The sequence below is a fragment of the Prionailurus viverrinus genome, chromosome E1, assembly GCF_022837055.1.
Source record: "Prionailurus viverrinus isolate Anna chromosome E1, UM_Priviv_1.0, whole genome shotgun sequence".
Classification (NCBI taxonomy): Eukaryota; Metazoa; Chordata; class Mammalia; order Carnivora; family Felidae; genus Prionailurus; species Prionailurus viverrinus.
Window position 1 is genome coordinate 34349421 of NC_062574.1, and position 12663 is coordinate 34362083.

General features: G+C 43.7%; 1 protein-coding gene across 2 annotated transcripts in view; it reads left to right on the forward strand.

Moving 5' to 3' along the window:
- The first annotated feature begins 727 nt into the window (after positions 1-727).
- The window catches only part of SPAG9 (sperm associated antigen 9), a 133327-nt gene continuing 121391 nt past the window's right edge, over positions 728-12663 (forward strand). For both annotated transcript variants that reach the window (XM_047832576.1, XM_047832577.1), the window contains exon 1: positions 728-1237. In XM_047832576.1, the coding sequence (XP_047688532.1) occupies positions 935-1237 (303 nt within the window). In that variant the 5' untranslated portion in view covers positions 728-934. The remainder of the gene's footprint in view (positions 1238-12663) is intronic.

A 12663-nucleotide genomic window follows, 5' to 3' on the forward strand; every position in this document is an offset into this window, starting at 1 on the left:
GAAATGCCACTCTCCCAAGTTGGACGGGAGAAGCCCCGAAACTCAGTGTTTGGGAAAGTGCGAGATGTGGCGTTGCAGTTTTATCCTTCTCCAGAATGCTTTGCACTTCCTCTGTTTCAGGCTATCCTTACTCTCGTTATCCCCAAATAGTTGTATCGAGACCACCTTATCACTCAGGGAGACCTCGCCTTAGTAAGGTTGCTGTTCCTCTCCCTCAGTTTCCCACTCTTCTCTGAGCCTGAGATTCTTAACCTGAACTGGTTTGAGCCCCACATCAGCCTCCTTCCCATTCTAGCTGCGTGACCTTGAGTGAACCACAACTTTTCCGGGCCTACTTTCCTTGTCTGTGAGACGAACGTCTACCGCACCACGCCTGGTGTGAGGAACAAATGAGAAAGCCCTTTGTGAGCTGAAAAAGGCAGTAGAAATGTTAGCTATGTTAATTCTGGACTGCTAGTCACTCTTCCAGAACCCCTCCCTTTCCTTTGGGACCCGCCCAGCAAATCCCGCCGGGGGCTGACAGTTCTCGCCACCCTCCTCCCGCAGCCTTTCCCATTGGCGAACGCGCCCGCCGCGCGGCGCCCAGTGGTGACGCCACGGCGCCCCCTCCGCCGGCGCACGATGACGCATGGCCCCGCCCCCGGCCGCGCCTGGCCTCCCGCGGGGCCCCGCCCATCGGGCCGACGCGGCGCGGGTCCCGCCCCGCAGGTGACGTGTGGCGCGCGCGGCCCGGCCGCCCCGGCAGTTGGTGCAGCGGCCGTTGGGCTGAGTGCGCTCACCCCACCCCTCCCCTCCTCGGGCCCGGGCCCCCCACCCCGCCGGGCGCAGCCCCAGCCCCAGCCCTAGCCCCAGCCCTAGCCCCAGCCGGGCCCGTCCCGTGCGGGCCCGTGCCGCCTCCTCAGCCGGCGACGCCCCGGGCCGCCCGCCCGCCACCATGGAGCTGGAGGACGGTGTGGTGTACCAGGAGGAGCCCGGCGGCTCCGGGGCCGTGATGTCGGAGCGGGTGTCCGGCCTGGCCGGCTCCATCTACCGCGAGTTCGAGCGGCTCATCGGGCGCTACGACGAGGAGGTGGTCAAGGAGCTGATGCCACTGGTGGTGGCCGTGCTGGAGAACCTGGACTCGGTGTTCGCGCAGGACCAGGAGCACCAGGTGGAGCTGGAGCTGCTGCGGGACGACAACGAGCAGCTCATCACCCAGTACGAGCGGGAGAAGGCGCTGCGCAAGCACGCCGAGGAGGTGAGGGCCCGCCGGCGGGGAGGGCGGGGGCCGGGCCCGAGGGCAGGCCGGGGGGCCGGGGGTCGCGGCCCGGCCCGGCCCGGGAGGGGGCGCGCCGGGCCTCCTGGAGGCGGGCCCGAGGCCGAAGCCCCCCGGGCCGAGCCCGCGGCCGCGAGGTCCTCAGGACCCCGGCCGGCGTCGGAAGCCGAGGCAGGCTAGTGAGTGTCCGGGGGAAGGGAGGGAGGTGAGGAGGCAAGGCCCGGGGAGGAAGCCGCAGCTTGGCCTGAGGGCACCTGAGGTTGACTGAGGGCGATTTTAGTGTGGCTGGCTCTCGCTTGTAGTTTAGGGAAGTTTCCGACCACCGTAGGATAGTCAGATGGCAGTTCAAACTTTTACCATGGTGTGTGTGTGTGCGTGTGTGTGTGTGGAAGGGGGGGTGTATTTAAACACTTCTGTCCTGGATATGTAACTTCCGCTGGTTCCAGTACCTTTCCAGGGGGTTGCTGCTTTGGGAAGTTAGAGATCTCCCTCTTTCGGTCAGTTTCTTCTTGACGTCTTAGCCCTGTTGAAAAAGAGGTTTTATTTTGTTTTATGTGCCTTGGTTGACACTTTGTCAACACTTAGATGTTGTAGAGCAACACTCTGTAAATAGAGAGAGTGTACAGTTTTATTTTGGTGGTATCTCACACCAAAGCGTTCCTCCGTGTCAGGTGATCACCTTGGACAGTTCCCCGTAAAAACCCTCCCGTTTATTTATAAAGAGGACTGGGGGCGGGGCGGGGTTGAGGAGGTGTAGGCGACCGTGGGCAACCTTGTTCAGACTGCAATTTACAGGTGCCCTTGGCCGGCTGTTAACCCTAGCATCTCTGCAGTGACCTCGGCGCCCTCACCTCGAGTCTGAACCTTTTGGAGCTCTGGAGTAGCAAGTGATAGGCCTTGGACTTCTTGAGACAGTCAAAGATTTAAGCTTTCAGGCTGTGCTGGCATTATTTCTCTTGAACTTAACTAATGCAGGGGAAGTGTCCTGTTCATCTTTGTTTGTGAGCATCTAGCACACCTAGCTAAATACATGGTGATAGAAGGAAGCCAAGTAAGTAATTATTGAACCAACAATATGTTCTCTTTCAAAAATGCTTGAAAAGTTATTAGGATGTGAGATTTGTTTCGCAGCTTATTTCCTAGCCCTAATTTAAACTTTTAATTTTGTCACATATACCTTTGTATTAGGTCCAGTAGTTCCTTTTTCTTTTCCTTTAAAAAAAATTGTTTTAAATTTATTTTAGAGTGGGGGGGAGGGGGAGAGAGAGAGGTGGGGGGTGGGGGGAGAGGGGAAATCTTAAGTAGGCTCCACACTAGGAGCAGAGCCCAATGCAGGGCTGGATCCCAGGACCCTAAGATCATGACCCTGAGCCAAAATCAGGTCCAACACTCCACTGACTGAGCCACCCAGGAGCCCCATTTCTTCTCTCTCTCTCTCTCTCTTTTTCATGTTTATTTATTTTTGAGAGAAGGAGAGAGTGTTGAGTGGGGGAAGGGCAGAGAGAGAGAGGAAGACACAGAATCTGAAGCAGGCTCCAGGCTCTGAGCTGTCAGTGCAGAGTGATGCGGGGCTCGTACTCACAGACCTCGAGATCATGGCCTGAGCCGAAGTCAGACACTTAACTGACTGAGCCACCCAGGCATCCCTCTTCTCTTTTTTTAAAGCTGGACTATAGCAATGATTTTTAGTTCTAATTTTGTGATCCATTTGTCTCAAAGCAATGGCATTGGATTTGCCAAGCAAACTTGACTTTATTTCAAGAGTATTTCCAAGTACAAAGGGAGGAAGGGATTGAAAAAAAATCTAAAGATGGGATTGTGGAGCGCCTGGGTGGCTCACTTGGTTAAGTGTCCACTCTTGATTTTGGCTCAGGTCATGATCTCACGGTTCATGAGTTCAAGCCCCACATTGGGCTCTGTGCTGACAGCATGGAGCCTACTTGGGATTCTCGCTCTCTGCCCCTCCTGTGTGTGTTCTCTCACTCTCTCCTCTCTCTCAAAATAAAACAACAACAACAACAAAAAGATGGGATTGTGATTTCTAGTTTATTAGCACTGTTTATAGAACAGGGGTGTTATACTACCACTGCAGTGGCCTGCTGTGTCTTCATCCTCATACAGACCCTCCCCAGTATTGGGTAATGGGAGGTACTGGGAAGAGACATATATACACAGGTGAGGAGCAGCCCCAGCATGAACCTATCACCTTGGATAAAAGAAATGCTCCCTCTAGTTTTAAACTCTTTTAGGGCTGTGTGAACATGGCAAAAGGCCAGGATCACACGTGCTAAGAAAAACATCTGCCACAGGTTGCAGAATCAGAAAATAAAACTAACTGCCAGGCACTGGACTGTATATTAATTTCATAAGTAAGTGACTTTTTTTTTTTTTTTTAATTTGGTCTTGGGAGAGAGAGTGTGTGTGTCATCGAGAGCATAAGCGGGGGAGGGGCAGAGAGCGAGAGAGAATCCCAAACAGACTCCACACTGTCAGCAAGGAGCCCAACACAGGGCTCTAACCCAGGAACCCTGAGATTTATCTCAACAGAAATCAAGAGTCAGATGCTTAACTGGCTGAGCCACCCAGGTGCCCCAGTAAATGACTTTTAAAAAATGAGTTGTCCGATGACTTTTTTTGTAACTGATACTTTTTCAAACATGTCTGTAAATTCTAATGAAACCTTTGGGCAAAGAGCCATGACCTGAGAATAGAGAGCATTGATGAAATGCTAGATGAGCCAATTCCCAGAACATAAACATAAAACCACCTTGTTATCCCTTTTCATGTAAGATGGTAAATCAAGATTTACCCAGTCTCCAGAAATTCAGTCTTTCTTAGGCCAACATGCACAAGTGAATTCTGTGTTTAATTTTTTCTGAGTGCTCTGTTTGTGGCCTTTAATATGGAGCCTAAGAGTCTGCTATTACAGCAAAAGTGCCTCCGGGTATTTACAGCAAAAGTATTTGAAAGCCTGGAAATTGTCCGTTACTAGAAAGTGTAAAGTAAATTCTGAGCACCTTTGTGGAAATTTAGGAGGGTATATAAATGGTGAGAATGTTTTAGGGGGTGTAAAGTACTTTAATCTCTTGCTTGCAGGAATTCTCAGCAAGGGATCAGAAATTTAATCTTTATTCTAGTGGTATTACTTAATTTGAATACTTTCTGTCTTTTTCTTTGCTTTTATTTGAATTTTTGTGTGTGTAGTTAGTCTGCTGTTTTTGTGAATCTTTAAAAACAACCTAAAGGAGGGGTGTCTGGGTGGCTCAGTTGGTTGACATCCAAGTCTCAATTTTGGTTCAGATCATGATCCCAGAGTAGTGGGATCAAGTCCGAGCTGAGCATGGAACCTGCTTGAGATTCTCTCTCTCCTTTTCTCTCTCTGTCTCTATCTCTCTATTTCTCTCTCCCTCCCTCCCTCGTGCTGCCCCTCTCCCCACCTCATGCTCTCGCTCTCAAAAAAAAAAAATTAAAGACAACATAAGAAGGGCTGATTTTAGACAAATTTATGATCAGTTTCGAATGCTAATCAAAATATTTATCATCTTATTACTTGCTACTCTCCCCTATGGGCTCTCTGCTCATCTTACATCTTTCTATTTCTTATCTAAGTCCTGTGCGATGCCTTTGCCGATGCTGTTCCCTTGGGCTAGAATGATTTTCTTTCTTTCTTTTTTTTTAATGTTTAATTATTTATTTTTGAGAGTGAGAGAGAGAGCGAGAGCGAGCAGTGGAGGGGGAGAGAGTTAAGATTTTATTTTTAAGTAATCTCTACATCCAATGTGGGGCTCAAACTTATGACCCTGAGGTCAAGAGTGGTATGCTCTACTAACTGAGCCAGCCCGGTGCCCCCAATCAGTTTTTGTTTTTGTTTTTGTTTTTGTTTTTGTTTTGTAATATATATTTTAAGTTTATTTATTTATTTTGAGAGAGAGTGCAAGTGGGGGACAGGCAGAGAGAGGGGGAGAGAGAATCCATAGCGGGCTCTGCACTGTCAGTGTGGAGCCCCATGTGAGGCTTCAACTTACCAACTGCAAGATCACGGACTGAGCCAAAATCAAGAGTTGGATGCTTAATCGACTAAGCCACTCAGATGCCCCTATTAGTGATTTTTGAAAACAAAAGTTTTTATACAAAGTGATCTGGAGAGAGATGTTATTCTTGGGAAGAATATGTTAGTGTTTTGATGTTTTTGTTTGTGCAAGTTCTGATTCTTTTAAAATAAACATGATTGCTTTGAGTAACTAAAAAAATGACAATACTTTTCTGATAAGTAAGCAAATGAGTTTAAGAACCCTTTCCTTAGAAGTTTAGTTCCAAGTGATTCTGTGGGCCTTGTTTCTTATCACCATTATTTTCAAAGTGAGAGTTTATTTAGCATGATTGAATAGAGGGAGACTGCACATAAAAATAAAGGTGCACCCTTTTCAATCCTCCCTTTCCTTCCTGCACTATAGAAGCACATCTGAAGAGAATGAGCTGAGGAGAGAATATCCTTGCTGGGAGGAAGATTTGCGTGATGTTATGACTGCTTTTCTGTGGCTTTTTGCTTAAAAAATTGAGGTGATTAAATGATGAGGTGAGGGGCACCTGGGTGGCTCAGTTGGTTAAGTGTCTGACTTCAACTCGGGGCATGATCTCGCGGTTCATGAGTTGGAACCCCGTGTCAGGCTCTGTGCTGACAGCTTGGAGCCTGGAGCCTGTTTCAGATTCTGTGTCTCCCTCTCTCTCTGCCCCTCCCCTGTTCACTCTCTGTCTCTGTCTCAAGAATAAATAAACATTAAAAAAAAAATAATAAAAAATGCTGAGGTGAGAGAGACCACCAAGAATTTTCAAATTAACTTTTCCCCAGTGAATCAGCACTTAAAGCAGAAACAAAATTGATGTTTTATATGAAGACTGTAATCAAATTGTTTTCTTTGGAAGTGTGTGAACATGGGAGTGATAAGATTTTTGGGCAGGAAAGCAGGCATGGATATTCAGTGTTCTTTTTATTGATATAGTTCTCATTCATAAGAAATATTTTATTTTTTAAAACGTTTATTTATTTTTGAGAGAGAAAGATAGAAAAAGAGAGAGAGGTAGAGAGAATCCCAAGCAGGCTCTGTGCGGTTAGTGCAAAGATTGACATGGGGCTCAAACTCATGAACCATGAGATAGTGACTTGTGCCGAAACCAAGAGTCGGGTGCTTAACTGACTGAGCTGCTCAAGTGCCTATCATAAAAAATATTTTAATCAAACCTGTTGAAGAAGTTAATTTTTTAAAAAATGTGTTTTTATTTATTTTGAGAGGAGAGAGAGTGGGGCAGTGGCAGAGAGAGAAAGAGAATCCCAAACAGGCTTCTCACTGTCAGCACAGAGCCTGATTCAAGGCTTGATCCCATGAAACATGAGATCATGACCTAAGCAGAAACCAGCAGCTGGACACTTAAGAGGCTAAGCCACCCAGGCACCTTGAAGAAGTTAATTTTGATTTGTTTGCAAGGTAATTTACAATGACAGTTAAGTTCATCTCTTTAATAAACACTTAAAAAGGAAAATTTGATGTCTCTTCACTGAGTTATGTGACTTTTTATCAAGGAATAGGAGTGAAGAGTAATTTTGCATACTTATAACTTAAATTTTGTTGATAGTGGCTGCTGAAGACTTAGTTGAAGAACTGAAATTACATGTCTGCCTCAACATTAAGTTTATTTTGTGCCTTTAGTACTGTTGTTATTTAAATCAGTAATTGTGATGGTTCTTCAGACTTCTAGCCTTAATTCTGTCAACTCTATTGGCTTAAAGAATTGAACTTTGGAGTTTCTGGGTGGCTCAGTCAGTTGGGCCTCCGACTTCGACTCAGGTCATGATCTCATGGTTCGTGGGTTTGAGACCTGCATGGGGCTCTGTGCTTATAGCTCCGAGCCTGGAGCCTGCCTCTGCTTCTGTGTCTCCCTCTCTCTCCGCCCCTCCCCTGCTTACGCTGTCTCTGTCTCTCAAAAATAAATAAATGTAAAAAAAAAAAGAAAAAAAAGAATTGAACTTTGCTGCTTTATTTCACAAAAGTAGAGCATTAGGAGAGGGTAGCCAAATGTCAGTACAGGAGAGCAAATTGGTGTCCAGGGAGTATCAGCATTTGTCATCTTACATGTTTGAATATACGTGTTATTTATTAGCTTTCAAACTCCTTCTATTTATTTATTTTTTAAATGTTTATTTATTTTGAGAGAGAGAGAGGGCGAGAGAGAAAATCTGACAGTGCATAGCAACGTGGGGCTTGAACTCACGAACTGCGAGATCATGACCTGAGCCAAAGTCAAGCATTGGACCTGAACCGACTGAGCTACCCAGGAGCCCCCATATTTTCATATTTTAAAAAATACTATTGCTGGGGCACCAGGCTAGCTCAGTCGGTAGAGCATGTGACTCTTGATATCAGAGTTGTGAGTTCAAGCCCCAGTTTGGGCCTAGAGTTTACTTAAAAACAAACAAACGAATGTTTTTTTCTTGCTGAACCATTTGAATAAACATCATACTGCTCCTGGTCAGTCCCTACTTCGAGACCCTTTCTGAAATGAACAATCTGTTTGTTCTCTAGGTGCGTGTTTGAATGTGGTGGTGATGGGTTGTTGTCTTTTGAAATGGCAGTCCCTTAACCATTGATGGTTATTAACTCTTAAGACAGATCTTATCCTTTTTTTACCTTCAGAGATTTCTGAATGTAGGTATATAAGTGAGATACCATTATGTGTCCTTGCTTTAGGGACATTCACGTTTTCATTTGGTTAAAATCTCAAAAGAGAGGGCATCTGGCTGGCTCTGTCAGAAGAGTGTGATCTCTGGCTGGGAGTTTGAGCCCCATGTTTGGGTGTAGAGATTACTAAAAGAAACAAAAATGTTTTTATTTTACTTTACTTTACTTTACTTTATTTATTTATTTATTTATTTATTTATTTATTAACGTTTATTTATTTTTGAGACAGAGAGAGACAGAGTATGAACGGGGGAGGGTCAGAGAGAGGGAGACACAGAATCTGAAACAGGCTCCAGGCTCTGAGCTGTCAGCACAGAGCCCGATGCGGGGCTCGAACTCACGGACCTTGACCTGAGCCGAAGTCGGCCGCTTAACCGACTGAGCCACCCAGGCGCCCCAACAAAAACTTTTTTAAAACAAACTTCTTTCTTTCTCTTTCTTTTTTAATTTTTATTTTGAGAGAGAGAGAGCGAGCAAGAGAGACAGTGCACAGGCGGGGAGCAACAGAAAGGGAGAGAGAGAAAATCCTAAGCAGACTCCACACTGGCAGCATATGGCCGGATGTGAGAACTCTGAACCTCGAGATCATGACCTGAGCCAAAGTCAATACTCGGACACGTAACTGACCGAGCCATCCGGTGCCCCAACAAAAACTCTAAAATCACAAGAGAGAATATAAAAACGGTAAGGTACCTAGCTAGATCAGGTAGATCTCTAATGAGAGGATGGATTAGTAGAGTAAGGACTGCTCACTGGGTTACTGTGGTATGTGCCATAGCTTGGTGATCCCGTTCTGTGCCTGAGTCTGCTTCCTGTTTCTCGGACTCCTTAGCTTACGGTTCACTACACACTGCATATTTCAATCATATGGAGACTTTGGTTCCCAGTGGAGATAGTATTAGAATCTAGCCAAAAAATGTGTTTTGTTGGCCAAGTTAATGGCTGAGTTATTTTAAAAATAGTTTTTTGCTGTGTTCAACACTCATAATGAATACAGCTCTTACCTAAATAAATTACTATTTGGTGGAGATCAAATATATCAACATAGACCCAGTTTAATAATATATGTAATGTGTCTATTCAGAAAAGCTGATATTTAAAAGTATGTGCATATAATACTATACATTTTGAGATTTTAGCTAGTGATATTTATTTATTTATTTTTAGTAATCTCTACACCCAGTGTGGGGCTTGAACTCAGGAACCTGAGATCAAGAATTGCATGCTCTTCCCACTGAGCCAGCCAGGCCATATTTAGTTATTAGGTTTTTTGTTTTTGTTTTTTTTTTAATTTTATAAGTTTATTTATTTTGAGAGAGAGAGAGAGAGAGAGAGAGAGAGAGGACGAATGGGGTAGAGGCAGAGAGAGAAAGGGAGAGAGAATTCCAAGCAGGCTCAGTGCTGTCAGTGCAGAGCCTGTCAAGGGGCTCAAACTCATGCATTGTGAGATTGTGACCTGAGCTGAGATCAATAGTCGGATGCTTAACCCACTGGGCCACCCAGGCGCCCCTAGTTATCTGAATGCAAGACTGTTTTATTCACTTAGGGATTGTAGTATCTAATAGTTTGGCATAATAGGTGCCTCCGAAAATTTTGGAACTCAACCATGGGAATTTACATATATATTTTTTAATTCATTTCATTTCATTTCATTTCTTTTGAGAGAGGTAATGAGCGTGAGTTGGGGAGGGGTTAGAGAGAGGTGGGGAGAGAGAATCCCAAGCAGGTCCATGCTAACAGCCTTGGGGCAAGGGGGGCACTTGGCTTCATCCCACAAACTGAGATCATGACCTGAGCTGAAATCAAGATGCTTAACGGACTGAGCCACCCAGGGGCCCTGGGGAATCTACCTATTAATACAATAGAGAAGTTTCCAAGTTGAGGATATAGAATTATTAGGAACTTTGAAATATTGTTTTTTTGTTTTTTAAGTCAGTAAACTTTTTCAGTAAATCCTTCCTCCTGGCTTTTTGTTAGGAAGGTGTTCAAACATACAGGAAAACTAAAAGTGCATTGATCATCTGTATGTACATCACTTAGATTCAGCAGTTGTTGTATTTACCTATATATGTGTATGTGTTGTATGTGTATACATATACATATATAGATACATACACTCAAAATTTACACACTTTTAAATTGCTGAACATGTCGAAGTAAATTGCAGATGTTCTGACATTTCACCTTGGTTCAGTTAGTGGAGCATGGGACTCCTGATCTCAGGGTGGCTGTGAGTTCTAGCCCCAAACTGAGCATAGAAACTATTTAAAAAAAATAAAAATAATTAAAAAAATTTTAAATATAATTTGAAAAAGAGCATTCTTACCACATAACCACAATATTATTTATACTGAGAACATTTTCTGATATTATCTAATATTCTATTTGAATTTAAGAGGATAGTATTATGTCTGTTACAAAGATAAATAAGTTAGTATTTTTATAATGATCTAATGTACTCATCTGGAAAGGAAGAAATAATTGCAGTTTAGATACTTTTCTATAAGGACTTTAAATCTGAGACCTATAAGACTGAAAAGTTAGTTAAGATTTTTTATTTAAAGTTACAGCATAAAAATATGAGGGATTGTTTTTCCCTTTGAAGCCAGAATACAGAAATTGAGAAACTAACCCTATGGTAAATGTTTTCTCTAGTAACCTTTTTTTAGACTTATAATATATTTTCTAGGATATCTCATCTGACTGCTTACCTGCTCCAGTAGGATTATAGATGCCGAGAATTTTTTATTTGGGACTCTGCTGATTGGATTCCCTGAGATAGGTTGAGATTTTCTGTGATACTGCATTCTGTTATTGTTCTTTAAAATGTGTTTTCACTGGCCCTTCCTGAAGTTATTTTTTAAGAGCTGGGAGGAAACTCCCATGATCTGGTTCTTTCCTATCCCATTTCCATAGGTAGATAGAAAGATAAAAAGATACACAGATGATCAGAAAGAAGAGGGACACTTGGGTGGCTCAGTTGAGTGTCTGACTCTTGATTTTGGCTCAGGTCATGATCTCACGGTTCGTGGGATTGACCCTTACACTGGTTGGTCTCTGTGCTGACAACACAGAGCCTGCTTGGAGTTCTCTCTCCCTCTCTCTCTCTGCTCCTCCCCTGTTCTTCTCTCTCTCTCTTTCTCTCTTTCTCTCAAATAAATAAACATTTAAAAAAATTTTTAAAAGACGCTTAACAACAAAAAAATAAAAATTAATGGGGCGCCTGGGTGGCGCAGTCGGTTAAGCGTCCGACTTCAGCCAGGTCACGATCTTGCGGTCTGTGAGTTCGAGCCCCGCGTCAGGCTCTGGGCTGATGGCTCAGAGCCTGGAGCCTGCTTCCGATTCTGTGTCTCCCTCTCTCTCTGCCCCTCCCCCGTTCATGCTCTGTCTCTCTCTGTCCCAAAAATAAATAAACGTTGAAAAAAAAAATTAAAAAAAAAAATTTAAAAAAAGAACAAATAGGGGCACCTGGGTGGCTCAGTCGGTTAAGTGTCCGACTTCGGCTCAGGTCATGATCTCGCGGTTCGTGAGTTCAAGCCCCGCGTCAGGCTCTGTGCTGATGGCTCAGAGCCTGGAGCCTGCTTCAGATTCTGTGTCTCCCTCTCTCTCTGACCCTCCCTCGTTCATGCTCTGTCTCTCTCTGTCTCAAAAATAAATAAACGTTAAAAAAAAAATTTTTTTTTAAATAAAAAAAATAAAAAAAGAACAAATATTTATTGAGCCAGGCAGTGTTGTAGGCTCTGGGAATATAGCTACAAACAAAACAGACAAGGAAGATAGCCTGTGCTTTTTTTGGAGTTTATATTATACTAAAGAATAAACAAGCCAGTCACTGTAATTATAGATTGTGATAGATGCCACACAGGAAGTAAAAAAAGGTGATGTGATAAAGAGTAAAGAGGCTGGCACTTTAGATGGAACAAACAAGGTTATAAAAGGTAAGCTGCCCATGCATGAAAGAATCCATCTCATAAGAGTAAGGTTTTAGACCTGAAACTTTAGATGTATATAGTCAGTTTCTCCTACCCTTTCATTTTTCTTGAAAATTCAGAAAAGTAAGCAGCTCTCATAAGTGCATTTCTTCTGTTTTTTTTTTTCTTTTTCTCATACTTCTCAGCAACGTTTGATTCTTTTGGTCACTTAAGAAATATCATACACTCACACTATATATACGATATACATATCGTATATATACATACATTTTTATTTAAATTCCAGTTAATTCCAGTGTAATATTAGTTTTGGGTGTACAATATGTAGTGATTCACCAATTCCGTACAACACCCTATGCTCATCACAACAAACACACTCCTTAATCCCCATCACCTGTTTCACCCATCCCCTCCACCGACCTCCCCTCTGGTAATCATCAATTTGTTCTCTGTAGTTAAGAGTCTGAAGAAACATATTTTGATTCTGTGGCTTTCAACTCTCTTGGTTTTCTGCTCTTTTCTTCTTTTTCCTCCTCCTCCTCCCTCTCCTCCTCTCTATACCCAACTTGGGGCTTGAACTCACAAACCTGAGAATAAGAGCTGCATGCTCCACCAACTGAGCCAGCCAGGCACTCCAGTTTTCCTCTTTTCTGACCACTCTGGATTCCTTTTACGTTGTTAACTTTGGTATTCCTTGGAGTTCTTTCTGAGCTCCCCTCTAGTTCTCATTTTGTGCCCTGCC